The following is a 27,511-nucleotide window of genomic DNA, read 5'->3' on the forward strand; positions in this document are numbered from 1 at the left end:
CATCCACCCTCCCCGCCCCCTCATCCGCCGATACTGATTACTAAGACTCAATTGATACCAACAATCATGACCTCAGACATCGTCCTCCCTCGACCCGGCGCCGCACCGAGCACAGCCCAGGCTTCTATCCCGGGTCCCACCGAGGCCGCCTTCACCGACGTCTTTGGAAAGCTCCTCCCGCCTGCAGATTTCCTGGAGACGGGCCATGGCAAGGCGGCCTACTACCGTCTGACCGCGTCGACCGCCCAGCCCTCGGCCGGCCGCGTCCTCTTCGTCCACGGCATCCAGACGCCCGCTCTGGGGATGTACCCTCTCGCCGCCGAGCTGCGCAAGACGCACCCGGGTGCGGAGCTGGTGCTGGTCGACCTGTGGGGCCACGGTCTGAGCGACACGCCCGTCCTGCCTCACGACCCGGCCCTGTTCCACGGGCTCATCGACGCCCTGCTCGACCGCCTGGAGTGGCCCTCGGCCCATCTGGTAGGGTACTCGATGGGCGCGGCGCTGTCGGTGGGGTACACGGCCGGTAACGCCCAGCGGGTCAGGAGCCTGACCCTCGTCGCGCCGGCGGGCATGATCAGCTCGAGCCTGCTGTCGGCCGAGCAGAGGGCCCATGTAAGCCTGGACTGTGCCGACGAGCCTGCAGCGGAGCGCTTCATCGTCGGCTTCCTCGAGGGTGGCGAGCGCGTCGTCCCGGCCGACTGGAAGGACCGCGTGTCCAGGGGCGAGGTCGTGGCCGAGGCTGTGCGTGAGTGGCAGGCGCTCGAGCACAGGGGCCACTCGGCCTCTGTGGTGGCTGCCTTCCGCGACGCGGGCGTCATGGATGCCCACGACCAGTTCGACAAGGCTGCTGCTACGGGGGTCGCGACGCTGGCTGTCTTGGGGGAGACGGACGTGCTGTCAAGCGCCAGAGAGCTCGGGGAGCATGGCTTGACGAATGTTCGTGTGATCCGAGGTGCGGACCACGGCGTCGTCAGGTCCGAGGTGCCGCAGGTGGCTGCGCATATCAGCGACTTCTGGGCCCGATACGCCGAGGAGATCTAGGGCTTCGTTGGGAATCCTGTTGTTGCATGGTAATATAGACTGACATTATAGACTGAAGAGCAAGAGGTAGCTACTGTGATCAACAGGGCGAGCAAATATGGGATCCCTTCACCCGTTCACCCATCTCTTTCTTACTCATCGAGGATGAAGATTTCTACATTCTTGCATCGTTGCCCTGGCTTGTATAGCCCATCTAAGTACGGTTGGGTGAAGATCGTGACCTACATGTGTAATACCGTGCTGAGATCTGCACCGCCTGGCGTCTGACCTGTCCATCGCGGTCATGGGCTCGTGGCTGAGGTCCATCGGTAGTACTGGGTAATAACACAGCAGGCACCTACCATCTTTGCTTGGTCAACGGATCATTACCTGTCAGACCGTCTCATCACCAGGCAATCTTCTCCGGGTCGGTTATCTCGATCCTCTGCCGGTCAGCTGGCCATGCGGACCAAGTCGCCGTTCCTGAGCACCCATGACGTCCGCATCTGCCTGACCATCGGACGTTTCACCGTGTGAGTCTCGAGGAGGACGTTTTTAAAGGGTGGAGATGAAGCATTCTCGGATGCTTGCCATGGGTACCGGCAGATCCATACTTGGGGGAATCCGAGCATCTGAACGCTGTCGGCTGCTGCTTGCTCAATCAACGCGATGGTCTTGCTGACGCTGGCTTGGAAAGTCGAGCCATCCAGGCTCGGACTGGATCTACACCAACACGCACGATTCGATCCATGCTGGTGTGTCGAGGCCTCAAAAACTCAAGAGGGAAGATATGTATGGTCATTGAGTTGAACGTTCCGTTGGACGTACAACGGGCTATGCTGAATACATACATGCTCGGAGCTTTGGGCAGGATATGACGCATGTCTCGATACTTCCCCCCCCCCCCCCCCCCCCCGTTTTTGGGTGTCGCGGCTCTTCGCCACCATCACAGTCGACCCACGATTCGCTGCCACTTCTTCTGTCCATTCTGTAATAGGGAGAAAGAGGACATCCGGTTTCCCCTACTATATTCATTGTCGTCAATTCCAGGCCAAGGGGGGTTACACCGCTTCATGTGGAACCAGCTTTCCCTGCCGTCCATAACCCACGTATTCGCATGGACCCCACGGGCTGGGCCGCGTACCCTCACATATACTTGCAGAGTTTCTTGCAAGGCCGTCGTCTTCGTTTTCTTTCTTGTTTGCTTCTCAACTTCTTATCTGCTTCGAAACCCCCGACAAAACAGCCTCATAGTGTGGAGTTGCTACGGCGCATGCATCATGCAAGGTCGTATCCGTCTTATCAGATGGCCGACTACCCGTGATAAGGACACTCGATGGAATCATCAGTTTGAGACCGGGGGTTGTTCATTTGTCAGTGCCTGACGTACCTCAGCATGCATAGTAAACTGGGACTGAGCAGCAGCGGATGAGATAACGATCCGGATGATAATGATGGGGAAGTAGTCATCTGGGAGAGGCCAACGTTCCGAATCTCCGTGGCGTCCAGCTCTCCCCCCATCCTCTGCCGTATGCATATATGGCAGAGAGCTGAGCTTGGTATTTGATATCTGACCCTCCTCGGTGATACCGAGTGCTTTCCATATCTCACCATCTCCCCACAACCGACATCTACCGTGGAAATCCGGATACAGCCGCATAGAATGGGGGCCGAAACCAAGGATGCTGCCGAGGGCCACCTCCAGCAGCGCATGTCCAGGCTGACCATGGTGGCCATGACATTTGCCATTCTCAAGTACATACGCTGCCCTCCCCTCCCTTACTTTCCCCCTCCCCCCTTGATCCCATCCTTGGGCGTTTCATAGACTGACTGCCAGACACCCCTTCGCCTCGGTAGTACATGGATTGGCCTCGCCGGGTCGATAGGTCTCGTCTTGCCCTCTGGCGGCTCAACATGCCTGCTCTACGGCTTCATATTCTGCATCATGTGCAACTTTGCCCTGGGCGCCAGCCTGGGTGAGATGGCCGCCATCTGGCCCACGGCAGGAGGACAGTATCACTTTGTCTATGCGCTCTGCAGTGACAGATATAGGAGGGTCCTCGTAAGCATCTTACTTCCCGGGCGCGGGGGTTGGATCCGAGCAGGTCAGCGCTGACAGCGCCGTGCAGAGCTTCTGGGTTGGCTGGGTCAACATTGTGGGATGGTTGACCCTGGTTACAGCCTCGTGCTTCTTTGCATGTGAGTTCTTCCTTTCTTCTCATTCGAGTCGGTCGTCGTCGCATCCATCACATCGGTAGCTGATGCTCTTGAAGCGAAATTCGTCGTTGCGGCTGCCAGCATAGCATCGGACGGTGCGTTTACCATCCACGCATGGGAGACGTACCTGATTTACCTCGCTATACTTATGTTCGGGATGTGCCTCAACATCTGGGGATATTCAATTCTCGGTCGGTGGAATAACTGCGCGTGTAGGTCTCCTTCCTCCCTTCTTCACTTCTCTAGCATCTGTCACAACGCTCACCAAGATGGTGCGTAGTGTATTGGTCTATAGTGAGTGCCGTCGTCGTCGGCGTCGTCCTGCTGTCCACCTCGGAAAAGACAGACGCGCGGTACGTCTTCTCCGGCTTCGAAAACGAGACCGGCTGGCCGGATGGCATGTCCTGGATGCTGGGCCTTCTGCAGCCAGCCCTGTCCCTCGGCGGCTTCGACGCCTGCCTGCACATGACCGAGGAGATGCCCAGGGCGTCTGTCGATGCGCCTCGGGCTATACTGTACGCGGTTGCCGTCGGCGGTATCACGTAAGCTCCCCGTCTCTCCTGATGGCCATATGCTGACATACCGGGAAGCGGTATCGCCTTCATCATCATCATACTCTTCTGCCTCGTCGACCCGGCCTCCATCCTCAGCACCCAGACCGACATGCCCATCACAGAACTCCTCTATCAGGCCACCGGGAGCCGGGTGGCTTCTGCTGTCCTCAGCCTTGTCTTTGCCGTGTGCTTCGTTAACGGGACCGTTGGGTGCCTGACGAGTTCCAGCCGACTGATCTGGTCTATGGCTCGTGATGGGGGGATTGTATTTCCCAAGTAGTAAGTGCCCCGAGGAAGTCTGGCATGGGCTTCTCTCTCTCTCTCTCTCTCTCTCTCTCCTCTCTCTCTCCCTTTAAATCCCCCCATATGGCATGGCATGTTTTCCATCTATTAACATGCAGCTTCCTAGCTTCTCCCATCTTTCACCCACCTTCAACGTCCCCGTCCGAGCTCTCGGCCTCTGCTTCGTCTTCAACGTCTGCTTCGGCCTCCTTTATCTAGGTCCGACTGTTGCCTTTAGCGCCTATTCGGCCAGCTGCACCATCTTCCTCAACGTGTCCTACGTGTTTCCCGTCATTGTCGTTCTGGTTAGAGGGAGACATCTCATCGAGCAGAATCAGGTCGATCCCGGTCTCTTGAGACTGGGCCGCTATGGGTATCTGCTCAACACCGTCGCCGCCGTCTATGTCGTGTTTACATCTGTTGTAAGTGGATGCAGCAAGGCCGCCCCATGGCTGAGACGACAAGAACAAAGGAGATCCTAACAGAAAGCACTTGCAGCTGTTTTGTTTTCCCACGACAGTTCCCGTCAGCGGCAACTCGATGAACTTCGTCACCGCTGTTGTGGGCATCTTTGTCATATGCTGCTCAGCGTTTTGGCTTGTGTACGGGAAGCAGTTCCAGGGTCCGGTATGTCAACTCTTCACACACAAGTTTCCACTTCCGTCCAGGCTTGTACGTAGATGGACCTAGACTAATCACCATCAACAGGAGTTCAATGCCATCATCGGTCACGAACCTGGTGTATTGGAGGGCGCACCCGATGCAGACGATGCGGAGATGGCAGATCTCGCCAAGGCAGATACAAAGAAGTAGGCGCATGCAGTCACGCTTGATGTAGGGGTTGGTGTCTGATTATGGTTAGCCAGTATCACTCACCCGTCTCGTCATCACACCTTCCTAGGCCGTTTTCCCTTCCCTTTTCGAGCGCATCTATTCTTGTGTCCGGTGTGCGTACGATGGGTACGTAGTCTAACTTGGCTTTCGCATCACCGCACGACTTCTCTTCTGCAGATATTCCATGTGACCGTTTCTCTGTATCATCGTATCCTTGATCGATTTCCTCCGAGGCCGTCGTACTGTCGATTGTTTTGTAAAACCTTTGTCGACGATCTTGATTCTCATGCATGCACCTGTCATGCGGGCTACGACTTGGCGAAATGTATCATCAACCTGTGCAACGTACACGGAAGGGATTCTGCATCTGTTGTAGCCGTATGGGTACATGCGATCAATCCCGAGTGAAACAATGTGGAGAGACTAATGAAGTCATCCCAAGACACGAAAGAGACCAAGAGATTCGTCGGCCTTGGCGTCCAGTCTCGAGCCCCTCTCCCCCCCCCTGTCAATGAGCGACGAACCACAAAAATCGGTGACGGTCGTCCCGCCACGCCCAACCTCAACTTCTCACCTCCCACCGAGAGAGAAAGGTTGGGGGCAGAGGAAAAATAAAAAACTGCCCTTTTCTCCCTTCTCCCGACTGCTCATGGAGAATGACTCCCTCATCATGGCGGAGAGGGTATCATCATCTCCTCCACCGCTCAGCGTCATCATCCGCCGCAGGATGGGCGGCACCATAGGTGACTTCTTCGCGTTCGACGACCTGCCCACAATCCTGCACTGGCGGGACTCTGGGACATTCGGGGATGACGTCGTCTCATTCGGCGCGCTGATAGAAGACGGTGTCGATGGCGGGCAGCAGGTCTCCCTCATAGAGACGGGGTGCATGGTCGACGGCGACACGGCGGCTGACTGCCCGCGGGCCTGCAGCGACGCGAGCACCATGTTCGGCGACGTCGAGACCTTTTACAACTGCGCCGTGCTGGCGGCCATCGTGCACTGGACCGGCGAGGTGGGCCGGTACACGGTGACGGACGAGGCGGAGCGCAACGCCAGTGTCGTCATGGGCGGGGGCGGCGTGGACCTCGCGGACTTCGACCAGAGGACCGTGCTGGAGTCCATCGTCGCGTGCGAGCAGGACGCCTGCGCAAACGATGAGCTCGGTTCCCCCTGCGACGCGTCCGTCACCGGGTCGGCCGTCAACGCGTCTAACCCTGAGCTGGTCTTTGATTCACTCAGTGGTTTCTGTCCGGCGCTCGAGGCTAAGATCAACGACGACATTTTCGGGCCAGGTGTAAGGGGTTTTTTTTTTTCTTTTCTTCATCGCAAAAAAAAAAAAAAAAAAAAAAACTTTCCTTTGTCTTCCATGCATGACTGACGTAACGCTTAGGTCCTAGTCTCGTACGTGATGCAGGTGTGCTTCGCCATAACGCTATACCTCTTTGTAAAGATGTTCAACATGTACGTGCGTGCGACACAGGGGAACGACGATCAGAGGAGGAGGAGGAGGAGGAGGAGGGAGAGTAGTGGGGGAAAGAATAGGCTCAACCGCATCCGCACCATGATGACGTGGTCCGACTCTTCGGCGTTGTCGCGCACGAGCGTGGCCGTGGCCACGACGCTGGTCGAGTTCCAGGAGGCGCAGTGCTGGTTCGTCTTCGCGTTGCAGATCGCGTCGGTGCTCGCCATAGTCGTGCGGTCGCAGGAGGGCTCCTTCTGGGATGAGATCGTCGTCAACGCCGCCATCGCCTTCCACGTGAGCCAGAACGGCATCCTGCCCATGTTCCTCGTGCAGATCTGCCTGCACAACGAGGGCATCCGCAGCACCCACACCTTCCTGGGCTTCCTGATGGAGTACGTCCTCGCCATCATCGCCGCCTCGCAGAGCATCTACTTTGACGACGTCTTCCGCCTGTTCCGCTCGCAGACCCCCATCGACGCCTGCGGCGGGAACCCGAGCCCGCGCACCTACTGCTCCTCCGTCGGGTCCGTCGACGGCCTCCGCATCGGCTTCTTCCCCCACCCTATGCTGTACAAGCTCGTCTTCCTCGTCCTCGACACCATCGCAATCGTCGTCCTCATCGTCGACCACGTCGCCTGGGAGCTGCGCAAGCACACGCGTACCCGCCACGCCCGCTTCGGTTCCTTTCGCGTCGGCCGCGGCCCCGAGGGCAGGTTTCAGCCCCACTGGGTCAAGTTCAGGAGGATATTTTGGCACACCCTTGAGGCCATGTACGTCATCGTCAACGTGCTGTACGCCATCTCCCTCGCTCGTCTCATGACGGATGAGAGCTTTGATCCCAGTCGTTGGTCCTATGGTCAGATCATCGCCATGACCGTCTGGGGTCCCGTGATAGTCAAATTAATTTCCCTGGTTTGGTGTAGGTCTTGTTGTTGTTTTTTTTCTGTTCCCTTCTGGTTTCTCCTCTCGGCATCTCTACTGGAAGATTAAGGCTAATAACACACCAACAGCTGGCCCCCAGAAGAATGGGCTTGAAGCTGACTCAGGACCGCCCCGACTCCGTATCGACAACGTCATCAACCTCCGACTCGGAAGCTCGGTCGACGACGACCAAGACTTTATCAAGAGCAGAGACGAGGCCGACACGCCGTCGCCCATGCCGGACAGTGCCATCGAGAAGAAGACGGCCGACCAAGAAGGCCAAGGAGAAGCCAGCGGTAGTGGCGCTACGAGAATTGCGGAAGACTTCAATGCCAAGTAATAGTAAGAAACGTATCTGAAGAGGGGGAGGGGGCCAGATCACATAGACAGATGACGAGTTTGCGCGATGCGTGGGTAATGCCTTGTATGATGAGATGAATCAACGATGAGTCACGAGAAGGGAAGCTATTTACGCCTGGAAACGTGTATATATACGGGAATGGCATAGGCGAGAGTGTTGTGCATATTTGACTTGAGGAACTTGAGGCTTGTATATCCATGCTCTCGAGGCTTCTTCCTGCCTGCCATCACTCCCCCACATTGTCAATCTTGGCCGGCGGCGAGGACGGCGGCGGCGGTAACGAGTCTTCTTCGTACTTGCTTGTGTGGAAGTGGAAAGCGACATTTTCACGGTCGCGCAGGAACCGATCGACCCTCTCATCTTTTGACAGCCCCGCCAGGGCCATCGAGCTGCGACGCATCTCCTGCCCGACAGCCTGGTCATTCTGGTCCCTCACCTCGAGGTAGTGGGAGCCGCTGGCACCGGCACGCTGGCTCTGCAGCATGGCGCCGATCAGACACGACATGGCGAGCAGCATGGCAAACACGCCGTTGGGCATATACTGCGTCTCCTGGCGGGCACGCCCAGCCCGGCCCTCTCCGCGGGCCTCGTACCACTGCTCCCAGTCCTCCCAGGTAGCGTTGCGGGATGCATTCCCGGGGCTCTGCCTCCAGGAACGGTCAGCGGCGCGGGCCTCCTCTGCCGACTGTCTCGTCCCACCCTCACCTGCGCCCCAGCCGGCGCCGGAGACGTCGTAGGCGCGGCGTTTGACCGGGTCGCTGAGCAGGATGTTGGCCGCGACGACGAGGCGGTAGCGCTCGATGCGGACGTCCGGAGGCACCAGGGCGGCCACGGGGGCGTGCGACAGGTCCGGGTGGTATAGTTTGACGAGCTGGTAGAAGCGTCGCTTCGGGTACGGTTCGGACCGGCCGATGGCAAATATTTCGTAGGGTGAAGGGTTGGACGTCTTGGGCCAGGCAGGAGGGGGAGCCGTGTCCCGATGGTGGTGATTATGAGGGCGCTGATGGTGATTGTGGCTGTGGCTATGGCTGTGGCGGTGACGGTCTTTGGAATTGTCGCTCCCGTGATGCGCCGTCGCGTACCACCGACGACGGCAGCATTGTGAGGATGCCGTCGCCGTGCTGGTGGTTGCTGTACCGGTGGTGACGTGGGTTCCGATCAACGGCTGCGGGGCCCTCGGTGATACTCGCAGACAAGTCAACGGGTGGCAACAGCGGACCGACAGGACAGACGTCTGTTTCTTGCTCAACATGATGGACGGTGGAGGTGGTTTTCTTTTACGAGAATTCCGACGGGAGAGAGAAAGCGAGAGGATGCAGACTAGTGGTGCTGCGAGGACACGACAATCGTCAGCTTCATGGTAGGCTGGTGATGGTCGTGAGAAGCTGTCGCGTGAGCGTCGGCGAGTCGGAGATGAATAAGAAATGGTTGGGGAAGGCAGCTTCCAAACCAGTGACGCACTGCACTGTAATAATGCCACTGCGCAGAGGAAAGCGGGGAGATGGCACCTTCCATGGGGGTTTCTGTCGTACCCACTTTTTTAACACCTTGGGAACCTGGCTCTACTCTTTTATCTATATTTTCTCTCTTGAATTTCTCTCTTCTGTAATCCGTACATCTCATATTGCCAACTCTCTTTGCACAGATCATCTTGCCTCATCTCTCTCTTTTTACTTGTGTACTCCTCTTTTTATTCCAATTCCGTCTCCCCGTCTGTCTCTTGTCTTGTACTCTAGCTCATCCGACGACAATCACCACCGCCTCTGCTCTACATATTCAAGGCTCACCTTCTGAGACCTATGTGACGAGATCTACACGCCAACGTCCGATGCGAATATGAAAGTCAGAAGTGTCAGCAAAGGCAGACAGGGATAAGAGGGCTGCTGCACGATGATGAACATGGTTGAGTTCTTCGTTATCGAGGTTGACAGTGATAGTTGACGATTCTGGAGAGAAAGAAAGAGGGTTGAAGCCCACCCCGCGCACAAGTATTACTTCCATGTACTTTTCCCCCCTACGTCCACCTCCTATTGCGTTACAGGTTGGCTAGTGCTTGCTTCATTGAGGCACCGTAGGATACACACGATTGCTGACCTGTAACGCCGCGTGAAGACGCAGCCAGCGAGTCGATGTTTCCGCATATGGCTGACTGCTAGTATTGGCCATGGCTACATCGGCAAAGTTGCTCTCCCCTCGTCCAAGGGAACGTTGTTTTGCTTAGCTGTCAAGAAAATCCAGTTATCCCCCGCCGATGAGCTTGAGGGGCCGCCTGTAGTAGGCTGACGACGATCTTGCCCACGACCTCGTCGACGGCTGGGATGCCGGTGACGAGGTTTATCGGCACACTATCTCGAAAACACAGAACGGGGAGCATGATACAAGATCCCAATCGCCTGAGATCAACCGTCGACAACCGATGACCACAAGCACTCATGTCTCGACGTCTCGGGGCCAGCACGTACCTCGTTTCGTCCCCTTACCCTGGGGCTGGAGTGACGGGCCCTCTCCAGCATTTTCGTCTTCCTCAATGTCGAGGGGAGAGATGGATGCAGTGATGATGGTGGACGAAAGAGGAAAGAAGAATCCTGCGAGTGTGTGGATCCAAGGGTCTATACCCCTGTAAGCACATGTCACATGTAGTGTATATGTACATGTAGTCGCCTGAGGCGAGAGTTCTATCCCCGAGTTCGGTGCCGGAGGTCAGGAAAACCTACCTGAGGTCAAGCGTCGCGGTAGGGAATCAAGCCAAGAAGAAGGGCGAAGACGGTGAATTTTTCAATCTACTTTGCTTGGGAAAATACTCTTACGAAACAATGGCATAGAATATTCGAATTAAACTTGTTCGGATCGGAGTTAAAATAACGAGTCTAAAACAATCAAGGCTCAGGGCACATTATCCGTGACACTAGCAGAGTACTACCAGTATCAGAATACGGGTTGCTCTCCCCCAGGACCCACACAGCCTTGGACCAGCGTCTTTGGTACCACTGCGCATGGTTGCCATACGAATCCGACGGCGGCTGTCTGCCAGAGAAAGTCGCCGCTACCGAGCGTTGATCAAGGGTAGGGTGTTGGTTTGGAAGTCGGCTGTTGAGAGAAGCACGGTGTGATTGCTCGAGAATGCGTCATCTGACGTTCTGATGTGCCGATACTCTGGACCCGACTCCCCCCCCCCCCCCCCACACAGCGTCATACGGTGGTATCGTGCTTACGTGCCAGCATCATCAGTTGATACACCCTTTTTCGATTTGACGTTACATTCATAGTACGGATACTGGCTTTTGCAAGGACGACTTTACGATACCGGGTGGGGATCAAGGACGAGCGAGATACGGCCGTGAGGCTCTTCTGCTAAGACCTTGGCAGTGGAGCCCCCGAGAAACGCCACTGCCGGCTACCTTGATCCATCCTTGAACTCGAGCAGGGGATGGCCTCGGTTGGACGTGCGTCTGAGCTACGTGGGATGATCCGGTGTATCGAACCGAGTAAACTCTTCGCGGTCAAGAGAGAGAGAGAGATGCCAGCAACAGCGTGACTTGATGTTGTTGTTCTGTTCGAGAGATTATATCGTATTATGTAATAATGCTAGTCACTGGTGCCTTGATTAAACCTGATGTTGCTGCCCTCGACTCTTCTCGGACCGGAACAATGTACCTTCCGAAAAGCCGAGGTGGAGCAATGGCGTCTACTGTGACGTCATTCAGTGGCGGCTCCATCGGGAAAATTGTGTGACACATCGAAATACACATCATGACATGTACGTTTAGACGTCAAATCCACGGGGAAAGTCCTACAGAGGGGACATCCTTTGATTTCTTCTCTACTATGCAAGTCCGTCTAGCTACAGATACCCTGCTTGGGCCGTGACCGGATGCCAAAAGCTGAATTGAATTCTGAGCCCGTCCCTTCGTAAGACAACAGATCCTGGGCAAGACAACAGCCGTTTTCGCCAAGGAAGCCAGAACAAATACATGACCCCCCCCTCCGGATTACCCATCTAGGAGATACCGAGTGTAGAGTGATTAGATCTCGATGGCTGGAGACCGTCCTCGATCACAGAGAAAATAAAAATAAAAAGAGGAAAACGTGGAGTGTGCGGAAAAGAACGGGGAATAATGCATACATCCAAGTAAGTGCCCCATACTCGTACTCGTGTACACTACATGACATGGAGAGCCGGATTTCATCTTCGGTCCGTATGGCAAGAGCCGGAAAGGGTGAGACAGGACGTCGAGAACAGAGAAAGGGGCAAGGATCAAACTCGCCTTCAGTCATGAGAGCAGCAGCCCCGGTGTTTCTCTCCAATTTTATACTCTATATCCGCCCTGTCAGTCGCCCATCACCCTCCGATATATCCTCTGCTATCGTTCCACTCAGTGCCACTCCGTGAACGTTGAAAGATCGTCGACGCCTGAGCTTGTTTCCCGAGACCCCCGAGAGAGACCGAAGGACTCATCGCAATCGGTCAGCGTGTATCCACGGCCTTCGATCGGTCATGCCAGCTGAGAAGGAGAGACCGGGTCGATAAGAAGTCGATGGACAAGGTAAGCATCCACCAATCTCCCAGAGCACATCTCCTCACATAGAGCTCGAGCGCATACGTACTCGTAGGTGGAAGAGAGACCACGTGGTAGTCCTGTAATGGACGCATTCGTGGGTCCCCAAAGTCGTTGCACCCGAAGCCATGAAGATCCATTGCTGATATATCCAGGAACCTCTTTCTCTCCTCCTTCATTTCCAAGCTCAGGAGTGCAAGATCACTCTCTCAACGAGAGGTGCATAGGACCAAATAATCACCCCATTAGGACTAGTTCCCGAGGAGTGTATGTATAACCCAGAGTGAGCCGGGGCCAGGGGATGCATCCTCCGGGTTCGATAGTATATGTACATGTTAGTCCCGGGCTGCCGAGGATGATGTCAACCCACCATCTCGATCGCACTTTTACCCTTCTCGAGGATAACCTCGTGGGTCACGATCGTCAAGGTGTGGGCTGTTGGTGGAAAGCGGCGTATTATATTGATTGCATCTGTGGCTAGCACTCGCAGGCCGGCCGCTGGCCGCGGTCCAACATGACAGACCAGCTATGACGTTCAACCACCACCCCTCTCAACTCATCTGACGGCAGTGCCGGTTACGCTGTCCCCTAGAGGGGAAAGAAGATATGGACGGTTGGTCTTTCTCTTGGACGGAAACACCATCAGGGAAAAACACTGGGTCCCTGCAGATGGGATACATCATAACACATCCCCTCCTCCTTTTCCTTGTACACTCTCTCTCTACGGCGGGTACTCCGTATTGCCAATGGCCGTCGATTCGAATCTTTTTTTCTCTCTCCTGCGTTTGCGTACAAGTTACTGGCACTCTTCCCTTTCCAGTAGAACTCTTCCCATTCCTGTATCTCATCCCCTCTTGACACCCGGTCTTGATAAGACTCCCCACATCCCCTCCATTCTGTCTCTCTCCATACACCCTCTCTCTCCTTCTGTCTTCTTTTTACATAGACAACCCTTGGGGGAGAAAGAACTTGCCTAGAAACCCCCAGGTCTTACAACGCCACCTCACCTACCAGATATCCTCCCTCGTCGTCCCAAATGGTTAACGAGACGACCGACGAGAAATCCTCGAGGGTACTCTCGTCTCCATCCAGCTCGTCCAACCGGAGTACACCTCCCACCACGGCCGACCCGGAGAAGAAGGACCGGTCCGAGAGACGCGGAAGCCAAGGACGCCTAGTCACCAGCCACGGCCCCGGGGAAGAAGTCGAGGGCGTTCCCCACCACCACCATAAGCCCAGTCTGAGCTCGGCCCCGGCCCCGCTGCCGCAGTACACGGACGATGGCAAGCGCATAATCAGCGAGGATGAGTGTGAGGGCATTCTGGGCTACGCCTGGCCGACGTGGAAGAAGTGGATGCTTCTCACGTCCATCGTTCTGGTGCAGATCTCGATGAACTTCAACACGAGCGTGTACCCCAACGTCGTGACGCCCCTGACCGAGGCTTTCGGCGTCAGCGAGACCATGGCCCGCCTGGGACAGTGCCTCTTCCTCATTCTGTACGCCTTCGGGTGCGAGCTCTGGGCCCCCTGGAGCGAGGAGTTTGGCCGGTGGAGGGTCCTGCAGATCTCGCTCTTCTTCGTCAACGTCTGGCAGATCCTCGCCGCCCTGGCCCCCAACATCGGCACCATCCTCGTCGCCCGGTCCCTGGGCGGTCTCAGCTCCGCCGGCGGCAGCGTGACCCTTGGCATGGTGGCCGACCTGTACGGCCCCGACGACCAGCAGTGGGCCGTGGCCTACGTCGTCATGTCTTCCGTCGTGGGCACCTCCATCGGTCCCGTGGTCGGCGGCCCCATTCAGAAGTTCCTCTCGTGGCACTGGAACTTTTGGATCCAGCTCATCTTTGGCCTGACCGTCCAGGCCATCCACCTGTTCATGCCAGAGTCCCGGTCTACCATAATCATGGACCGCGAGGCCAAGCGCCGCCGCAGTTCGGGCGAGGAGGACAACGTCTACGGTCCCAACGAGGTCAAGAGGCCGCGCATCTCCCTCCACGAGTTCGGCATCACCTGGATCAGGCCCTTTGAGATGTTCCTCCGCGAGCCCATCGTCCTCAGCTGCTCCCTGCTCTCCGGCTTCTCCGACGCCCTCATCTTCACCTTCCAGGAGGGCTACAAGCCCGTCTACCAGAAGTGGGGGTTCGGCGTCCTCCAAATCGCCTGGGCCTTCATCCCCATCAACATCGGCTACGCAGTCGCCTACGCCTCCTACGTCCCCTGGATCCGCCGTGACCAGCACAGGATCAGGACCGCGGGCGCTGACAGCATGGCCCCCGAGTTCAGACTCAAGTGGCTTCTGTGGCTCGCCCCGCTCGAGACAATCGGTCTGTTCGGCTTCGCCTGGACCTCCATGGGTCCCCCCGAGTCCCACTGGATCGGCCCCATGGTCTTCTCTTTCCTCATCGCCGTCGCCAATTACGCCATCTACATGTCCACCATTGACTACATGATTGCTGGTGAGTTTCCACGTCACCACCATCCCACAATTCCACACAAGACACCGCTCCTTGGGGGGGATTAACCCGGGTATCGTCACTGCTAACATTGATGATTCCTTAGCCTACGGCGTCTACTCTGCCAGCGCCACTGGCGGCAACGGCTTCGCCCGAGACTTCCTGGCCGGTATCTCGTCCCTGTACGCCACCCCTCTCTACGGCAGCTGGGCCGGGGACATGACGACCCAATACGCCAGTACCATCCTGGGCTGCATCGCCGCCGTCGTCCTTGTCCCCGTCTACGTCATCTACTGGAAGGGTCCCGAGATTCGCATCAGGTCCAAGTTTGCCGAGTCTCTCGACGCTGAGCGTAAGGATAAGGAGAGAAGGCGGTCTTCCGCTGCTCCTGTGATACCTCAGGTGTAGACTTGTCAATGATGGTCATGTCTCTATCTCTCTCTTTTTTTCTGCTGTCTTCTGTTCTTTTCAATACCCTCGTGAGTTTCTACACTTCAGGTAATGAGTCTCACCATCAGTCATCTAGCAGCCTCTGGAATAGACGGCTTGTTCATTTCAGGTGGAACATGAAACGAGGTATATACGGAGCGCTAGTTCTCAGGTCAGTTTCCAATAGTGTAGATAAAATGAATAGCATATGAGTGTCAGATAGAAAGTGTCAAGTAGCGTGTTGAGCAGAAGGAACGCATACTAGATGAGTAGCAAAGGGCTGCTTGAACAGTTGGCATAGCAATGGCTCTTATTCCCTTGTATATATATATATATATATATATATAGATAAAAAGTAAATCATTTAGGCATCTTAGATTTCTTCGGGCACTATCTCGCCTCTTCTTTATTTTCCGCTCCATCTTGGTTGAACAGCGTCTCTTGAACTGCAAGGTGTTAGACAGGAGGAAAGCACAAGAAAAGGAAAAGGCGGAAACGAGGAAAGAAAGAGAATACATACCACTCCATAGCTCGGCATAAACACCATTCCGGTCAATCAGCTCCCTATGCGTCCCGGACTCGGCAACGGTGCCGTCCTTGAGGACGATGATGAGGTCTGCGTCGAAGATGGTGCGCAGCCTGTGGGCGACGAAGACGCTGGTGCGGCCCTTCTCGCGGAGGATGCTGTTGATGTTGACCATGATGGCCTGCTCGGTGTGTGTGTCGAGGGCGGAGGTGGCCTCGTCGAAGAAGAGGAGCTGGGGGTCCTTGAGGAGGACGCGGCTGACGGCGAGACGCTGCTTCTCCCCGCCTGAGATCATCATGCCGCGCTCGCCAACCTTTGTGTCGTAGCCGTCGGGGAAGCGGGAGATGCTGTCGTGGATGCGGGCGCGCTGGGCGGCGGCGACGACGTCTTCGCGCGAGGCGTCGATGCGGCCGTAGCGGATGTTGTGCTCTATGGTGTCGTTGAAGAGGGGCGTGTCCTGAGGCACGACGCCAATGGCGCGGCGGAGCGTCTCGACCTGGACGTCGCGGATGTCCTGGCCGTCGATGGTGATGCGGCCGGACTGCACGTCGTAGGAGCGGAACAGGAGGCGGAGCAGCGTCGACTTGCCGCACCCGCTCGGTCCCACCACGGCCACCTTCTTGCCCGCCGGGATGGTCAGGCTCAGGTTATTGAGGATGGACCGGCCCGGGTGGTAGCCAAAGTTGACATTTTCGAAGCGGATCTCGCCGCCGCCGCGGGCCAGGACCAGCGGCTTCGCGTCAGGTTTGTCGGTGATGCTGACGTTGACCTTTTGCAGGTTGAAGAGCGTCTCCATGTCGAGGAGCGACTGGCGCAGCTCGCGGTACACGGACCCCAGGAAGTTGAGCGGCACCGACAGCTGGAAGACGAGCTGATTGACCATGACCAGGTCGCCCACCGTCAGCGTGCCAGCCGCCACGCCGTTGGCCGCCAGGTACATGATGCCCGTCAGGGCCGACGAGAAGATGAGGTTCTGGCCGCTGTTGAGCATGGCCAGCGACGTCGCCACCTTGATGGAGCTCTTCTCGTACGACTGCAGCGCCTCGTCGTACCGCCTCACCTCGAACTTCTCGTTGTTGAAGTACTTGACGGCCTCGTAGTTGATGAGCGAGTCGACCGACACCGTCGACGCCTTGTTGTCGGCCGCGTTGGCCTGCCGCCGGAACCGGGTGCGCCATGCCGTCGTCCAGATGGTGAAGGCCGTGTACCCCACCATGGTGAGCGCCGTCACAGCCGCAAACTGCGCCCCGTACTGGTACGTCAGGATCCCGCACACCAGGCTGATCTCGAGCGCCGTCGGGAGTATGTGGAACACCATGCTGGTCAGGAGGAAGCTGATGCCCTTTGTCCCACGGTCCAGCGCCCGCGTCAGCCCGCCCGTCTGTTTCGACAGGTGGAAGTTGAGGTCCAGCCGGAGCAGGTGCTCGAACACGTTGCGCGCCACCCGCCGGATCGCGTCCTGCGCCACCGACGCGAACACGGCGTTGCGCAGCTCCTGGAACACCGTCGCGCCTATCCGTGCCGCGCCGTACGCCAGGATCATGCTGCCCGCCACCGCCGGTATCGCCCCGCCCATGACCGCCACGTCAATGTTCATCGAGTCGACGATGCTCTTGAAGTAGAAGGGCACCTGGATGTTGAGCAGCTTGCCGCCCACCAGGAGCGACACCGCCAGTCCCACCCGGAACTTGGTCCCTAGGTCGTCCTTGGGCCACAGGTACCGCGACATCTCCTTCATGATGGCCCAGTCGGCCTTGCGCTGCTCCGTCGTCGTCTTATCCTTTGATGTGGTCGAGGCTGCCGTCGCCGCCACGGATGTCGTCGTCGCAGGCTTGGGGGTCTTGTCCGCCTCTGCTGCCGGTTTCGGGATGCTGCCGCTGCTCGACGTCGGAGACTTGTTCTGCTGCTGTTCACGGTAGAACAGTGTTGTGGTCCGGAATGGCTGCTGCTGCTGCTGCTGCTGCTGCTGCTGCTGCTGCTGGATGCCCGGCTTTAGGCTGCGCGGCATCCATGGTGGTTGCAACTGAGCATTGGAAAGTCTGCAGCTGTAACTGGTTCTGGAGGAGCTTTGTATCGAGCACTGCACCGAAGAACGGCACGGCAATCGTAGAATCATGTTAGTCGCGTGTGCCCGCTCCACAGCAGCATCGTTATGGAGGGGTTATGTGCGTTCGGAGATGCAAGGTTCGGTACTCTAGTCTATATCCGAGATGGGATTGACGTGGAGAGAGGAAAGGAGACAGAGACGAAGAAGAAGAGAAGAGAGAAGGAGAAGGGAAAGAGAGAAAAGTCCGATGAGGGAATTTCCCCTTGGACGTCAAATTTCTTGACTTGGAAGCTGTCGACAGCAAATATGAGGAATAGCCGGCTGATATGGTGTGCGTGCCGTAGCCGTAACCGTAAGCCGTCCAGGGCCGATGATGCAATCGATGGCCTAAGGCATCAAGTTCAGGCCTTTCCATCTGATAAGGGAATAAGATCACCAAAGCCTTCACTTTTTACCAGCACTTTTCTACCCTGACAATACGACTGTGATTGTTGTTCTTTTCTTGCTCGGTTTATTTGAGAAGTCTCTTGTTTAAAAAAAAAAATTCTTCTTTCAAGAAAGAATGCAGCATATGTCTTCCTCCGTTGACTAGATCGTACCGCCTTACCTCACTCCTGCTCCAGCTCCCGTCTCTTGATCCACACGCGTACCTTATTAGCCGGATGCCGCACGGCAATCCTCCTCTCTGTCTTGGCGCCCTTCCAATGTTCCCCCTTGGGCGGCACGACGTCGTACATTGACACGAGCAGAGCCGTAGTTACCAGGACTATACGCATGACAGCGTCTCTGCTGTGACCCGCCATGGAGTGAACATGCCCTGACCAGTGTCAGTACCAGTCGTGGAGGAGAGAAGGTGACGTGCGGACTCACCATATGGGGTGGCAGCGTCCATATCCACGGCCCCATCCTTGATATGCCTCCCTCCCTGCCACTCGTCCGGGCTGGCAAACCGTCGCTCGTCGAGATTGTACATCTCCTGCGCCGTGTCAACATACGTCCCTTGCCTGAGGAGGTACGAGCCCTTGTCCACCCTGGGAACGGTGACGTCCTCCTTCAAGCGCATGCTAGAGCCCGTGCAGGTATACAACCGCACCGTCTCAACATAGGCAGACCTGAGCAGCAGGCAGCGAGCGACCAGACTGTCGGTGTCGATACTGACGGACGGGGCAATCCACACGCCCGTGCCGAACCCGTTCTCCGGCTGCACACAGCGCACGTAGTCGCCCGTCTCGGCACGCAACTGCGCCAGGAGCGTGAGGTCCCTGTACAGCTCGAATGCCATCCACGACGTCAGCATGCCGACCTGCGAGCTGAGCTCCCACGCCACGGCCAGGTCGATGGCCGCACGGGCGCTCAGGGACAGGCCCAGATTGCGATACAGGATAGCCCTCTCCCTGATCAGGCCGCTCACGTCATCCATGTCCTGCCACCTGACACCCGGGTCCACCCCTTGACCGGCGAGGTGCTTGTCGAGCGCGTCGTGGAACTCGTACAGGCACCACTGCCCCTGCCGCCTGGCGGAACGGGCCTTCTGCGACCAGGATGACCGGGCAGACATCCCAGAGTCTATGCGGGCCAGGATCCCGGGGAACTCGGGGAAGTTTGTCGCAAAGTTGGTCCCCAGGAGGGCCGAGGTGACAGACTGCGCGGTGAATGCGCCGACAAGATCCATCAGATTGGCCTCGACGTGCGTCTCGTCCCCGCCGTCGGATCCCACGGTGTCCGCGTCCGCCAGCCTCTCCCATTCCATCTGGTCGGCGTAGCTGTTGAAGCTGACCAGGTCGGCGATGCTGGCGACGAGGTGATGCGTAGCGGCGCTGGCAAGGTCCGAGGTGTCGACGGCCAGCTCCAGCACCTGCCGCAGTGCAGACTTGTAAGAGGACAGCAGGCCAAAGCCGGACACCACCAGGCGCTCTGCAAACCACCTGCCATCTCCGGAAGAAGGGTCGAGCGCCCTGGCCATGTCCCGGTCGTGGACGAAGGTGTGCTGCTGACCCATCAGCTGGAGGGACACCGCACCGCCGGGGTGGGCCCCAGCGAGACGGGCCAGGAACCGTCCGGCGTCTTGGAAGCTGACGTGCAGTGAGTGTCCGACGTACGGAACCCAGTATCCCGGCATCGGTGGCGGCGTGGTGACGGCGCCCGTCGTCGAGGCGGTCCGGCCGCTCAACAGACGGGTTGTCAAGGCCACGGCCATCAGAGCCACCGCGACGGCCATCAGCGCGGTCGTCTGGTCCTCTGGTCGTGGTATGCTGTCCATCCTTCTATGCTATCCCCCCTTGAGATGCAACGATGAAATGGAGAAGCAGAGAAAACAGGCCAGAGAATCAAGGGTTGCCGCGATGTCGGGAATCGCAGCATGGTGATGCTAGTCTGTCGCAGTCAAAGGTGGGTCAGACACATGTAAAGCTGTCTTTAAGAGGGCAGGGACCTGCAAGAGCCAGCAACCGACCAACTTGGACACGGTACACAGCATCACGACAACTCCTGTCTTTTCTACATCATCTATTCCAGCTCAGACGTCTCCTCCTCCTACCTCTCCAGATGGTCTATATACAAGTCTTGGACTCAGTGTGGAAGTCATCGTATACAGAAGCCATCATGGCTTCTTCCCATCACCGAGACAGATCGCGTACCCATACCCTATAGGCTACTACATAGCCATGCAGCCGCTTCCATCAGACAGAGCCGACCCGTCCTTCCCTGGCAGAATCTGCCTCGGCATTGGCCGCAATGATGGTTTCTCTCGCCCCATCCCACGGCTTCCTCTTGCCCTCGTCGAACAACCTCCACATGGACGAGGTGAGCACCCCATCCATGAGCATAGACCACATAGCGCGATCCCTCCACCAGAACGACCAGCCCTTACAGCCCCATCCTAACCTGCCAATCACCCCGGCCCCCATAGTCTCGTCCGCCCAGGTGAGCCACTCGAGCTGCGGGACGGCGGCAGGAACAGGCGTCCCCCTCCGCGCCAGAGCACACAACCTCTCCTGCTGCGCGTCAGCCCAGCGCTCCATATCCGGCGGCGACGGGAGGGGCGACCTGCCCGCCCAGACCTGCGCTATGCACATGCTGGCCAGGTCGGCGATGCAGAAGGCCCCCGTGGCGAACCAGGCGGTCCCCAGGAAGGCGAGCGAGTCTGGCTTGTGGAGCGAGAAGACGTTCTGGTACAGCCTGAGCAGCGGACGGCCCTTGGATCCCGGGGCCGCGGTCCACGCCTCGGGCTGGCTGGCCGCCGGGTCGAACCGGCGGTCTAGCATGGCGTAGCCGTTTCGGTAGCCGGTGCAGAATATCACCGCCTCGGCTCGGACGGCCGTCCCGTCCGCGAGGGTCAGCTCGGAGGGACCCGATATGCGGTCGATGGCCGCGACGGACTGCACGGCGCCGGAGCGCATCTGCGGCACGATGGTGTCGGATACGATGGGCGGTGAGATCGCCAGGGACGGGGCCGGGTCGAGACGCCAGGCCGGGTCGGGGTGGCCGAAGGCGTCGCTCATCATCTTCCGGGAGCTCTTGCTGACGGCGCGGTCGAGGGTCCCCGGCAGGTACCGCTGCAGGAGGTCCTGGGTCTTGATGCGGCGCTGCGTCACCAGCCGGCTTATCGGCAGTCCCCTGTGATGCCGGGGGAGCTGAGGGGTGTTGTCAGCGGGAGGCGTGCGGGTTTTGCGTGTGGTCCGGTACGTACGACGATGGCTCCGCGGTGGTGGGATATGGACACGCTGGCGGCTACGTGGCAGAGAGCGTCGGCAATGTCGCTCGACGAGTTGCCTAGTCCGACGAGGACGACGTGTTTATCCTTGTAGTCTTCCGGTCTGGTGTCTCGTTCCGATCAGCTACGACATCATGGCGGCAGCACAGGAGAAGAGGAAGTGTGGAGGGCGTACGTCTTGAAGGCTCGGGCGTGAATCATCTGGCCGGAGAAGTGCTGTGCGTTCTGCAGCTCCGGTACGACAGCTTCGGCATGCGGCCCCGTGGCCATGACGACCCGGTCAAAGTAGACGGATGACGGAGAACCCCCCTCCCCCTCGGTGGCGAAGAATTCGAGACGCCACCTGGCCGCATCATCCTGATACGTGACGGCCTTCACGGCCGTGCTGAGGCGGAAACGGCTGCGTAGGTCGAAGCGGTCGACGTAGTTCTCCAAGTAACGCTCGATCTCTTTGGCTGAGCAGTACGACGGCGTTCCTGGGGGTAGGTCAGCAGATTTGAGGGGTAACAGAGCGTGCCTCCTCTCTCTTACCTGGAGGGAACGGGTAGTCTGTGTAAGAGCCCTGGATGTGGGTTAGATGGGATATACAGGTGGAGAGGATTGGATTAGATGTATTGCCTACTCTGTCGATGGAGACGTTGGCAATGGTGTCTTGATGAATTGGTCAGCATATATTGGTTAGTATATGTATATATGATATATATATGGATGGGTATGTATATATATGTAGAGAGAGAGAGGGAGAGAGGGAGAGAGAGAGAAGGAGAGAGAATACAACATGACAGAGAGACATACTAGGTAATACACTCAGAGTGTTCTTGTCTTCTGTATAATGCCACAGCCCACCAACATAGGGGCTGCGCTCGAAACCGGTGACGTCGAATCCCTCCTCGACGAGATTCTTCACTGCGACGATGCCCATGGCACCTGATGATGGTGGCGCATCAGCTTCACTGTTTTCGGGCAGGAAATATAATCCCCAGAAGGGAACCCCGAGGGAACCCAGAGGGTGTTCTGTGCATACCAAGTCCAACGACGGCAACGGTCTGTCGCTGCAATGTCGGTTCTGTCATCATCAAGTCTGACAGCTCGAATCAGACGTCATGACGGGCGACGGAGAGTGAGGGAGAGGGGGAGGGAGGAGATGTGAGAGTATTAATACGAGTACTACGTCAAGGGTATCGAGCCTGACATTGCAACGTTGGATGGGTTACCCGAACGCCCCGTCCTGCCGGGATTGAGACCTTCGATACTCCATAGCGATGCATGCGACGGAGAAGAAGAAGAAGAAGAAAAGTACGCAGCGGGTTGAGGTGAGGAGTGTGCGCGCAAGAGTCGAGAGCAGTTGAAGTGACCAGGGTATCGGGGATCGGAGAAGAGCAGGGGCCAGGATTGGCCTCAGAGGGACCACCGCTCCATAGTCAGAGGTCTCTTTTTTTATACATGTTTTTTTTCTCACGGGTGGTATTGTAGGTTTTACATGCAAGTATCCGATCTATTTCTTACCTTGATCCCTTCATCTATCTCCTCTAATCAACCTCCCATTCTAGCCCACGGCCCATGGCCCATTACCGACGTCAGGAACGTAGAGCTGGAGTCTCACGACTACTCATAATACTAGAGGAGTATGTATACATTACCGACTATTACCGGCTTGTGATGATGAGCAATAACTCCCAACTGGTCACTCTGCGTTGCGTAGCATCATTACATCAACGTGAGCATACTATGCGAGTAGCAATACCACCCCGTGCACTGGCTCCGCCGCTGCAACCCGTGACCGACATGACATGTCTCTTCATGTACTTGTGTCTGACGAAATCTGACGAGACCTGTAGACCAGCAACCGATATTGGGAGAAGACAAGCTCTCATGCCAAAACTACATCCAACGAGGAGGGACATTGGCGGTATCCCGCGGCGATGGACTCGTATCTAGACCCCCGAACCCCTTGTCCCTTGTCGCGAATCTAATATCTCACCCCATAACCTCAAGGGGGGAGGACCTTGGGGGGGAGAGGAGGGCGGGGGATGGATGAATCCACTTTCGTGGCTTCATTCGTGATTACTAGCTGACCTTGCTCGAGTCCGCTCTACACATCGGATTTCGGACTTCTACTCATGCGCGGCATGACTTGTTACACTTGCGTCTTGACCCTCTCTTCGTCTCTTCGTATTTCCACTCTGCTACCGTCATCGTAGGATGAGATATCTCGCCGGCTACATACCGCTGACGAAGAAAAGAAAAGAAGAAGAAAGCTAAAAGGAAAACAAGAACGAAAATTCCAGATAAAAGAGCGAGAATCGGAGATGATACCACAAGCCGTTAGAGAAGCGCGAGAAAAAGAAAAGAGAAGAAAAGCGGACATGTATATTATATGCAAGCCACCATGTGAAACCCCCCGATACCTTGCATGACATCTTATCACGGCCAAGACCATCCAACGGTATTTATTGTTCAGCCTAGTAGTAGAGTAATAACTTTTCTCTGGTTTTTATTTTTTTTATTTTTATAAAAAAAGAGAGATTTTTTTTTGCTTTTCTTTTCTTTCATCTCATCCATACTCTGGATATCTCATCCGTATCGAATAAACGGGAATAACTTCCCAGTCCCAATGTAATAAGAATACTAGACACTCTGATATACCAACAGCAACTCCACATCTCACACTCGAAGGTCATTTCATTTTCCCTTCCCAGCATAGCACAAGGTAAAGAATGAGGAGAAGGAGAAGAAGAAAAGGTCCGCAAAACAATAAAACACATAACAAAATGAAACGGGTCTCTCCCCCCCTCCCCCCATCAAGAGAAACAAAAAATCGGAGAGAGAAATGAAGAAAAAGGAAATTACATGATTGACTGAGCCTAAACCTAAGCCACCTGAGCAGGCAAATCATCCATATCCTCCATATCGCTAGAATCAGCCGGTACGTCATCCGTAGGCTCAGTCTTCGTAGACCCCCCAAAGGCCGGGGGGTCGGGGAACCTGTTCCTCTTCCTGGTGGAAGTGGGAGGTAGTGGCTGGTTGTCCGCACCGGCGGCACCGTTCTCACCCTGTGCCGTCGGCGCGTCGTCGTCGTCGTCGTCCTCGATGGGATCCTGAGACAGCATCGTGGCCGAAGACCTCTTCTTGGCGGCGGAACCCCTCTTCTTTCCGTACGTCGCGGCCGGTGGCTTCCTGACCGGGGTGGCGGAGGTGGGCTTCTTGACGAAGATGGGGGCAGCGGTGGCAGCAGCAGCAGCAGCAGCAGCAGCAGCAGCAACGGCGGCGGCGGCGGCGGCAGTATCGGTCGTGTCCTCGTCTGCTCCCGCGGGGGGGGCGGGCTCACCCATGAGCGCGGGGTCGATCTGCATCTCCTCCTCATCATCTGCGGCTGGGGCAGGCGTAGGAGCGGCGGAGGCGGCCGCGGCGGCTGCGGCAGCCTTGTCGATCTCGTCCTCCTGCGGCGCCGCGGCCGTGGCCTCGTCGTCGTCGGAGGGGTTGACGTAGTCGCTGCTCAGCGTCTTGCCGTTGCCTTTTCCGGCGCGGGAGGCGCGCGCGTTGGCCGTCCCCGACGGGGATGACGGCTTGCGGGCGCTCGAGGTGGGCGTGGAGAGCGTCTGGATGCAGCGCATCTCGTCGGCGACGTTGAAGTTGCCATCGTCGACGTCGGGCAGCTGGTCGGTGCGGTCGTACTGGTCCGTCAGGTATCTTGCGCACTCGCGCACCGACAGCTTCTCGTGGTTGGGAACCGTCGTCTTGAGGCGGTGCCACAGGACCATCTGCGTGGCGCGGTGCCACTTGTTGCGGTACTCCTTGTCGTTGAGGCGGTGCCACGGAATCTTGGCCTCGGTCGCCGGCTCGGCCGCGCGGATCGCCAGCACGAGCCGGTAGCGCTCCGCCACCGGCATGTCCACGATCTGCCGTCGCGCCTTCTCCAGGTTGAACGACATCTGCGAGTCGGGCTGCGACGACGCCAGCTTGTCCTTTCCGTGCGTCTTGAGGTTCATGGACTTCCACTTGGTGATGCACTGCAGCCGGCTGCGCGTTCGGTCCATCTGCTCGCTGACGTTCTGCCAGTCGATGAGCTCCTCGTACGACTTCTGCAGCAGCTTGCGCGACGGCTGCATCGCCCGCAGGTCGTCGATGGCCGCCATCGCCCCGATCACGTACTGCGTCAGCCGCCGCTCCTCCTCCTCGTCCCACGTGTCCTTGCGCTGGTTGGCCCCGCACACGATGTAGTTGCGGTACCGGTCGCGCAGATCCTCCGGGTGCCGGTTGATGAGCCCGGCAATCTTCGACCACGCCGTCCCGTGCACGTCAATCAGCCCGGCCAATTCCTTGTCCTGCTCTGCCGTCCATGTGCCGCGCGCCACAAAGTTGTGGAACTTTTTGCGCGTGATGTTGATGACCTTTTGTCGGTGGCGTCGAGGGCACACCGCGAACAGTCGGCTCCAGAGCTGCGCGTGAGCCTCGCCCGCGCTCGTACCTCCGGGTGCTTGGATCATCTATATCGTCAGAAGTTAGCATCGGAATCACCTTGCTCCTTCTCCTTCCTCCTTCTCCTTCTTCTTCTTCTTCTTCTTCTTCTTCTCAATCTCAAGACAGGGGAAGCATAGCAAGGATATATATATAAACATACCTCATTGACATCGTGCTGAGACAGCTCATTCTCCTCGGCAAACGCCTCGACCTGCTTTGAGATCCCAAACAGCTCCTCCTCCGTGAACCGTCCCTTGATGTACCCATCCATACGGTTCCTCCTACCCTTTGGCGCGTCCGCGTCGTTGATGTCGTCGTACGTCTCGTCGCCCTCCGGCTTCAGATCCCGGTCGTCGTCGCCGTCCCTGTCGTGCACCGTCCGCCTCCGCGCCTTGGTCGTCTTCTTGGTGGCGGCCTTGGTCCTCTTGCGCGGCTTGGGCGAGATGGCCGAGGGGGAGGGGAGGTCTCCCTCCAGCCCCTCATCGGGGTACTCTGGCTGTGGCTGCTCAAAGAAGGAGGGCTTGGCAGCCTTCTTGCGCGTCGACCGTTTAGGTCGACCTGACGCCATCGTCGTGGCCTCGGCGTCGGCATCAGCGCCGGCGCCGGCACTCTCTTCTTGTGCGAGCTGCTGCTCCACAGCTGTGGCAGCATCCTGCATGTCCACGTCTGCCGATGATTCTCCTCGTTGTTCTCTTCTTTCTTCTTCTTCTTCTTCTTCTTCTTCTTCTTCTTCTTCTTCTTCTTCTGCTGCTGCTGCTGCTGCTGCTGCTGCCTCTGTTGTTGTTGTTGTTGTTGTTGTTGTTGCCGCCGCGTTGTTGACGTTGCCGTTGACGTGCTCGTTCCACGCCTCCCTAGCCAGATTCTCGACGTCCATGTTGGAGATGGCCTTTTCGCGTTCCCCAGCAGTAGTCGTCTCGCGGGGATGGCTGAGCCTACGGGCGTGGGCGACTGACGGGGAGCCTTGGGGGCCGGAGTCGTCCTCATCCTCCTCTACGGCGGCCTCGGTACCATCCTTGTGCAGGAATCCGTCCTGGTCGTCGCGTCCCTTCCTTTTCTTGTTGCGGCGGGCACCGCCGTCCGAGGCTCTGCGCTTGCGTTTGGCAGCCCCCTCTCCCTCATCATCGGTACCCTCGGCCTCAGTTTCCGCCTGGCCCTCAGGCTGGTCATCTTCGAGGTCGGCCCCGCGACGTTTGGCCCTCTTGTGCTCCCCTTCTTCATAGGGCTCCTTAATGCCAGCCTTCTTCTTCCTGTCACCGTCCTTCTTCTTCTTCTTCTTCTTCGTCTTCTTGTTCTTCTCGTTCGGTTCGTCCACGGCCGAGGAGGAGAAGGGCGCGTCGGCCGCGTTGCTGTCAAACATTTCCAACGCGCCAAAGTCGGCGTCTATAGAGACAGCCTCCTCGTCGTTGCTCGTGCCCGCCATTGCGCGGTCCTCGGCGTCCGACATGGTGTTCTGCGTGTGCGTATCGGTTGGGATCGCTCCGCCGCCTATCCTGGGAGGAAAAAGAAAAGGGTGAGGGGTCTTCCGGATCGTGGGCTGACTCCTCTCTTCGTCGTCACGCGTAAGGCCGAACGCGATCAGACAGTATGAGTTGGTGTAGGGTAAATTCCTCGGTCCCTGGGTTGATGAACGACGATGACTGAGAGAAAGAATTACCGATGCAGGGTAGGAGCGTTTC

The 27,511-nt window shown here is 57.4% G+C and overlaps 9 protein-coding genes across 9 annotated transcripts; 4 read left to right on the plus strand and 5 right to left on the minus strand.

Moving 5' to 3' along the window:
• Positions 1-66: 66 nt before the first annotated feature.
• GMORB2_1345 (alpha/beta hydrolase fold) lies at positions 67-1,041 on the plus strand (the record flags this gene model as incomplete). The annotated part of the gene is made up of 1 exon (XM_035463327.1): positions 67-1,041. One exon carries the CDS (start codon positions 67-69, stop codon positions 1,039-1,041), a length of 975 nt encoding a protein of 324 aa, XP_035324751.1.
• A 1,642-nt stretch (positions 1,042-2,683) lies between these two features.
• GMORB2_1346 (Amino acid transporter) lies at positions 2,684-4,886 on the plus strand (the record flags this gene model as incomplete). The annotated part of the gene is given in 9 exon segments (XM_035463328.1): positions 2,684-2,775; positions 2,878-3,082; positions 3,150-3,219; positions 3,225-3,449; positions 3,518-3,779; positions 3,828-4,056; positions 4,193-4,495; positions 4,572-4,700; positions 4,782-4,886. Coding segments are annotated over 9 exon segments (1,620 nt in total).
• A 691-nt stretch (positions 4,887-5,577) lies between these two features.
• Positions 5,578-7,633, plus strand: GMORB2_1347 (uncharacterized protein; the record flags this gene model as incomplete). Its single annotated transcript, XM_035463329.1, has 3 exons — positions 5,578-6,204; positions 6,301-7,291; positions 7,383-7,633. The coding sequence occupies 3 exons, from the start codon at positions 5,578-5,580 to the stop codon at positions 7,631-7,633; spliced, it is 1,869 nt and encodes a 622-aa protein (XP_035324753.1).
• Positions 7,634-7,880: 247 nt separating this feature from the next.
• GMORB2_1348 (DnaJ domain) lies at positions 7,881-8,906 on the minus strand (the record flags this gene model as incomplete). Its single annotated transcript, XM_035463330.1, has 1 exon — positions 7,881-8,906. One exon carries the CDS (start codon positions 8,904-8,906, stop codon positions 7,881-7,883), a length of 1,026 nt encoding a protein of 341 aa, XP_035324754.1.
• Positions 8,907-13,246: 4,340 nt separating this feature from the next.
• GMORB2_1349 (Major Facilitator Superfamily) lies at positions 13,247-15,068 on the plus strand (the record flags this gene model as incomplete). The annotated part of the gene is made up of 2 exons (XM_035463331.1): positions 13,247-14,663; positions 14,767-15,068. The coding sequence occupies 2 exons, from the start codon at positions 13,247-13,249 to the stop codon at positions 15,066-15,068; spliced, it is 1,719 nt and encodes a 572-aa protein (XP_035324755.1).
• Positions 15,069-15,479: 411 nt separating this feature from the next.
• On the minus strand, positions 15,480-17,623 carry GMORB2_1350 (ATP-binding cassette, subfamily B, mitochondrial transporter ATM; the record flags this gene model as incomplete). The annotated part of the gene is made up of 2 exons (XM_035463332.1): positions 15,480-15,535; positions 15,610-17,623. 2 exons carry the CDS (start codon positions 17,621-17,623, stop codon positions 15,480-15,482), a joined length of 2,070 nt encoding a protein of 689 aa, XP_035324756.1.
• An 805-nt stretch (positions 17,624-18,428) lies between these two features.
• On the minus strand, positions 18,429-19,880 carry GMORB2_1351 (Cytochrome P450; the record flags this gene model as incomplete). The annotated part of the gene is made up of 1 exon (XM_035463333.1): positions 18,429-19,880. The coding sequence occupies one exon, from the start codon at positions 19,878-19,880 to the stop codon at positions 18,429-18,431; it is 1,452 nt and encodes a 483-aa protein (XP_035324757.1).
• A 460-nt stretch (positions 19,881-20,340) lies between these two features.
• Positions 20,341-22,296, minus strand: GMORB2_1352 (dimethylaniline monooxygenase (N-oxide forming); the record flags this gene model as incomplete). The annotated part of the gene is made up of 4 exons (XM_035463334.1): positions 20,341-21,294; positions 21,351-21,477; positions 21,550-21,850; positions 22,245-22,296. The coding sequence occupies 4 exons, from the start codon at positions 22,294-22,296 to the stop codon at positions 20,341-20,343; spliced, it is 1,434 nt and encodes a 477-aa protein (XP_035324758.1).
• A 1,948-nt stretch (positions 22,297-24,244) lies between these two features.
• GMORB2_1353 (Myb-like DNA-binding domain) lies at positions 24,245-27,279 on the minus strand (the record flags this gene model as incomplete). Its single annotated transcript, XM_035463335.1, has 3 exons — positions 24,245-25,861; positions 25,996-26,501; positions 26,772-27,279. 3 exons carry the CDS (start codon positions 27,277-27,279, stop codon positions 24,245-24,247), a joined length of 2,631 nt encoding a protein of 876 aa, XP_035324759.1.
• Positions 27,280-27,511: the final 232 nt, after the last annotated feature.

This window comes from Geosmithia morbida (genome assembly GCF_012550715.1).
Source record: "Geosmithia morbida isolate 1262 chromosome Unknown scaffold_1, whole genome shotgun sequence".
Classification (NCBI taxonomy): domain Eukaryota; kingdom Fungi; phylum Ascomycota; class Sordariomycetes; order Hypocreales; family Bionectriaceae; genus Geosmithia; species Geosmithia morbida.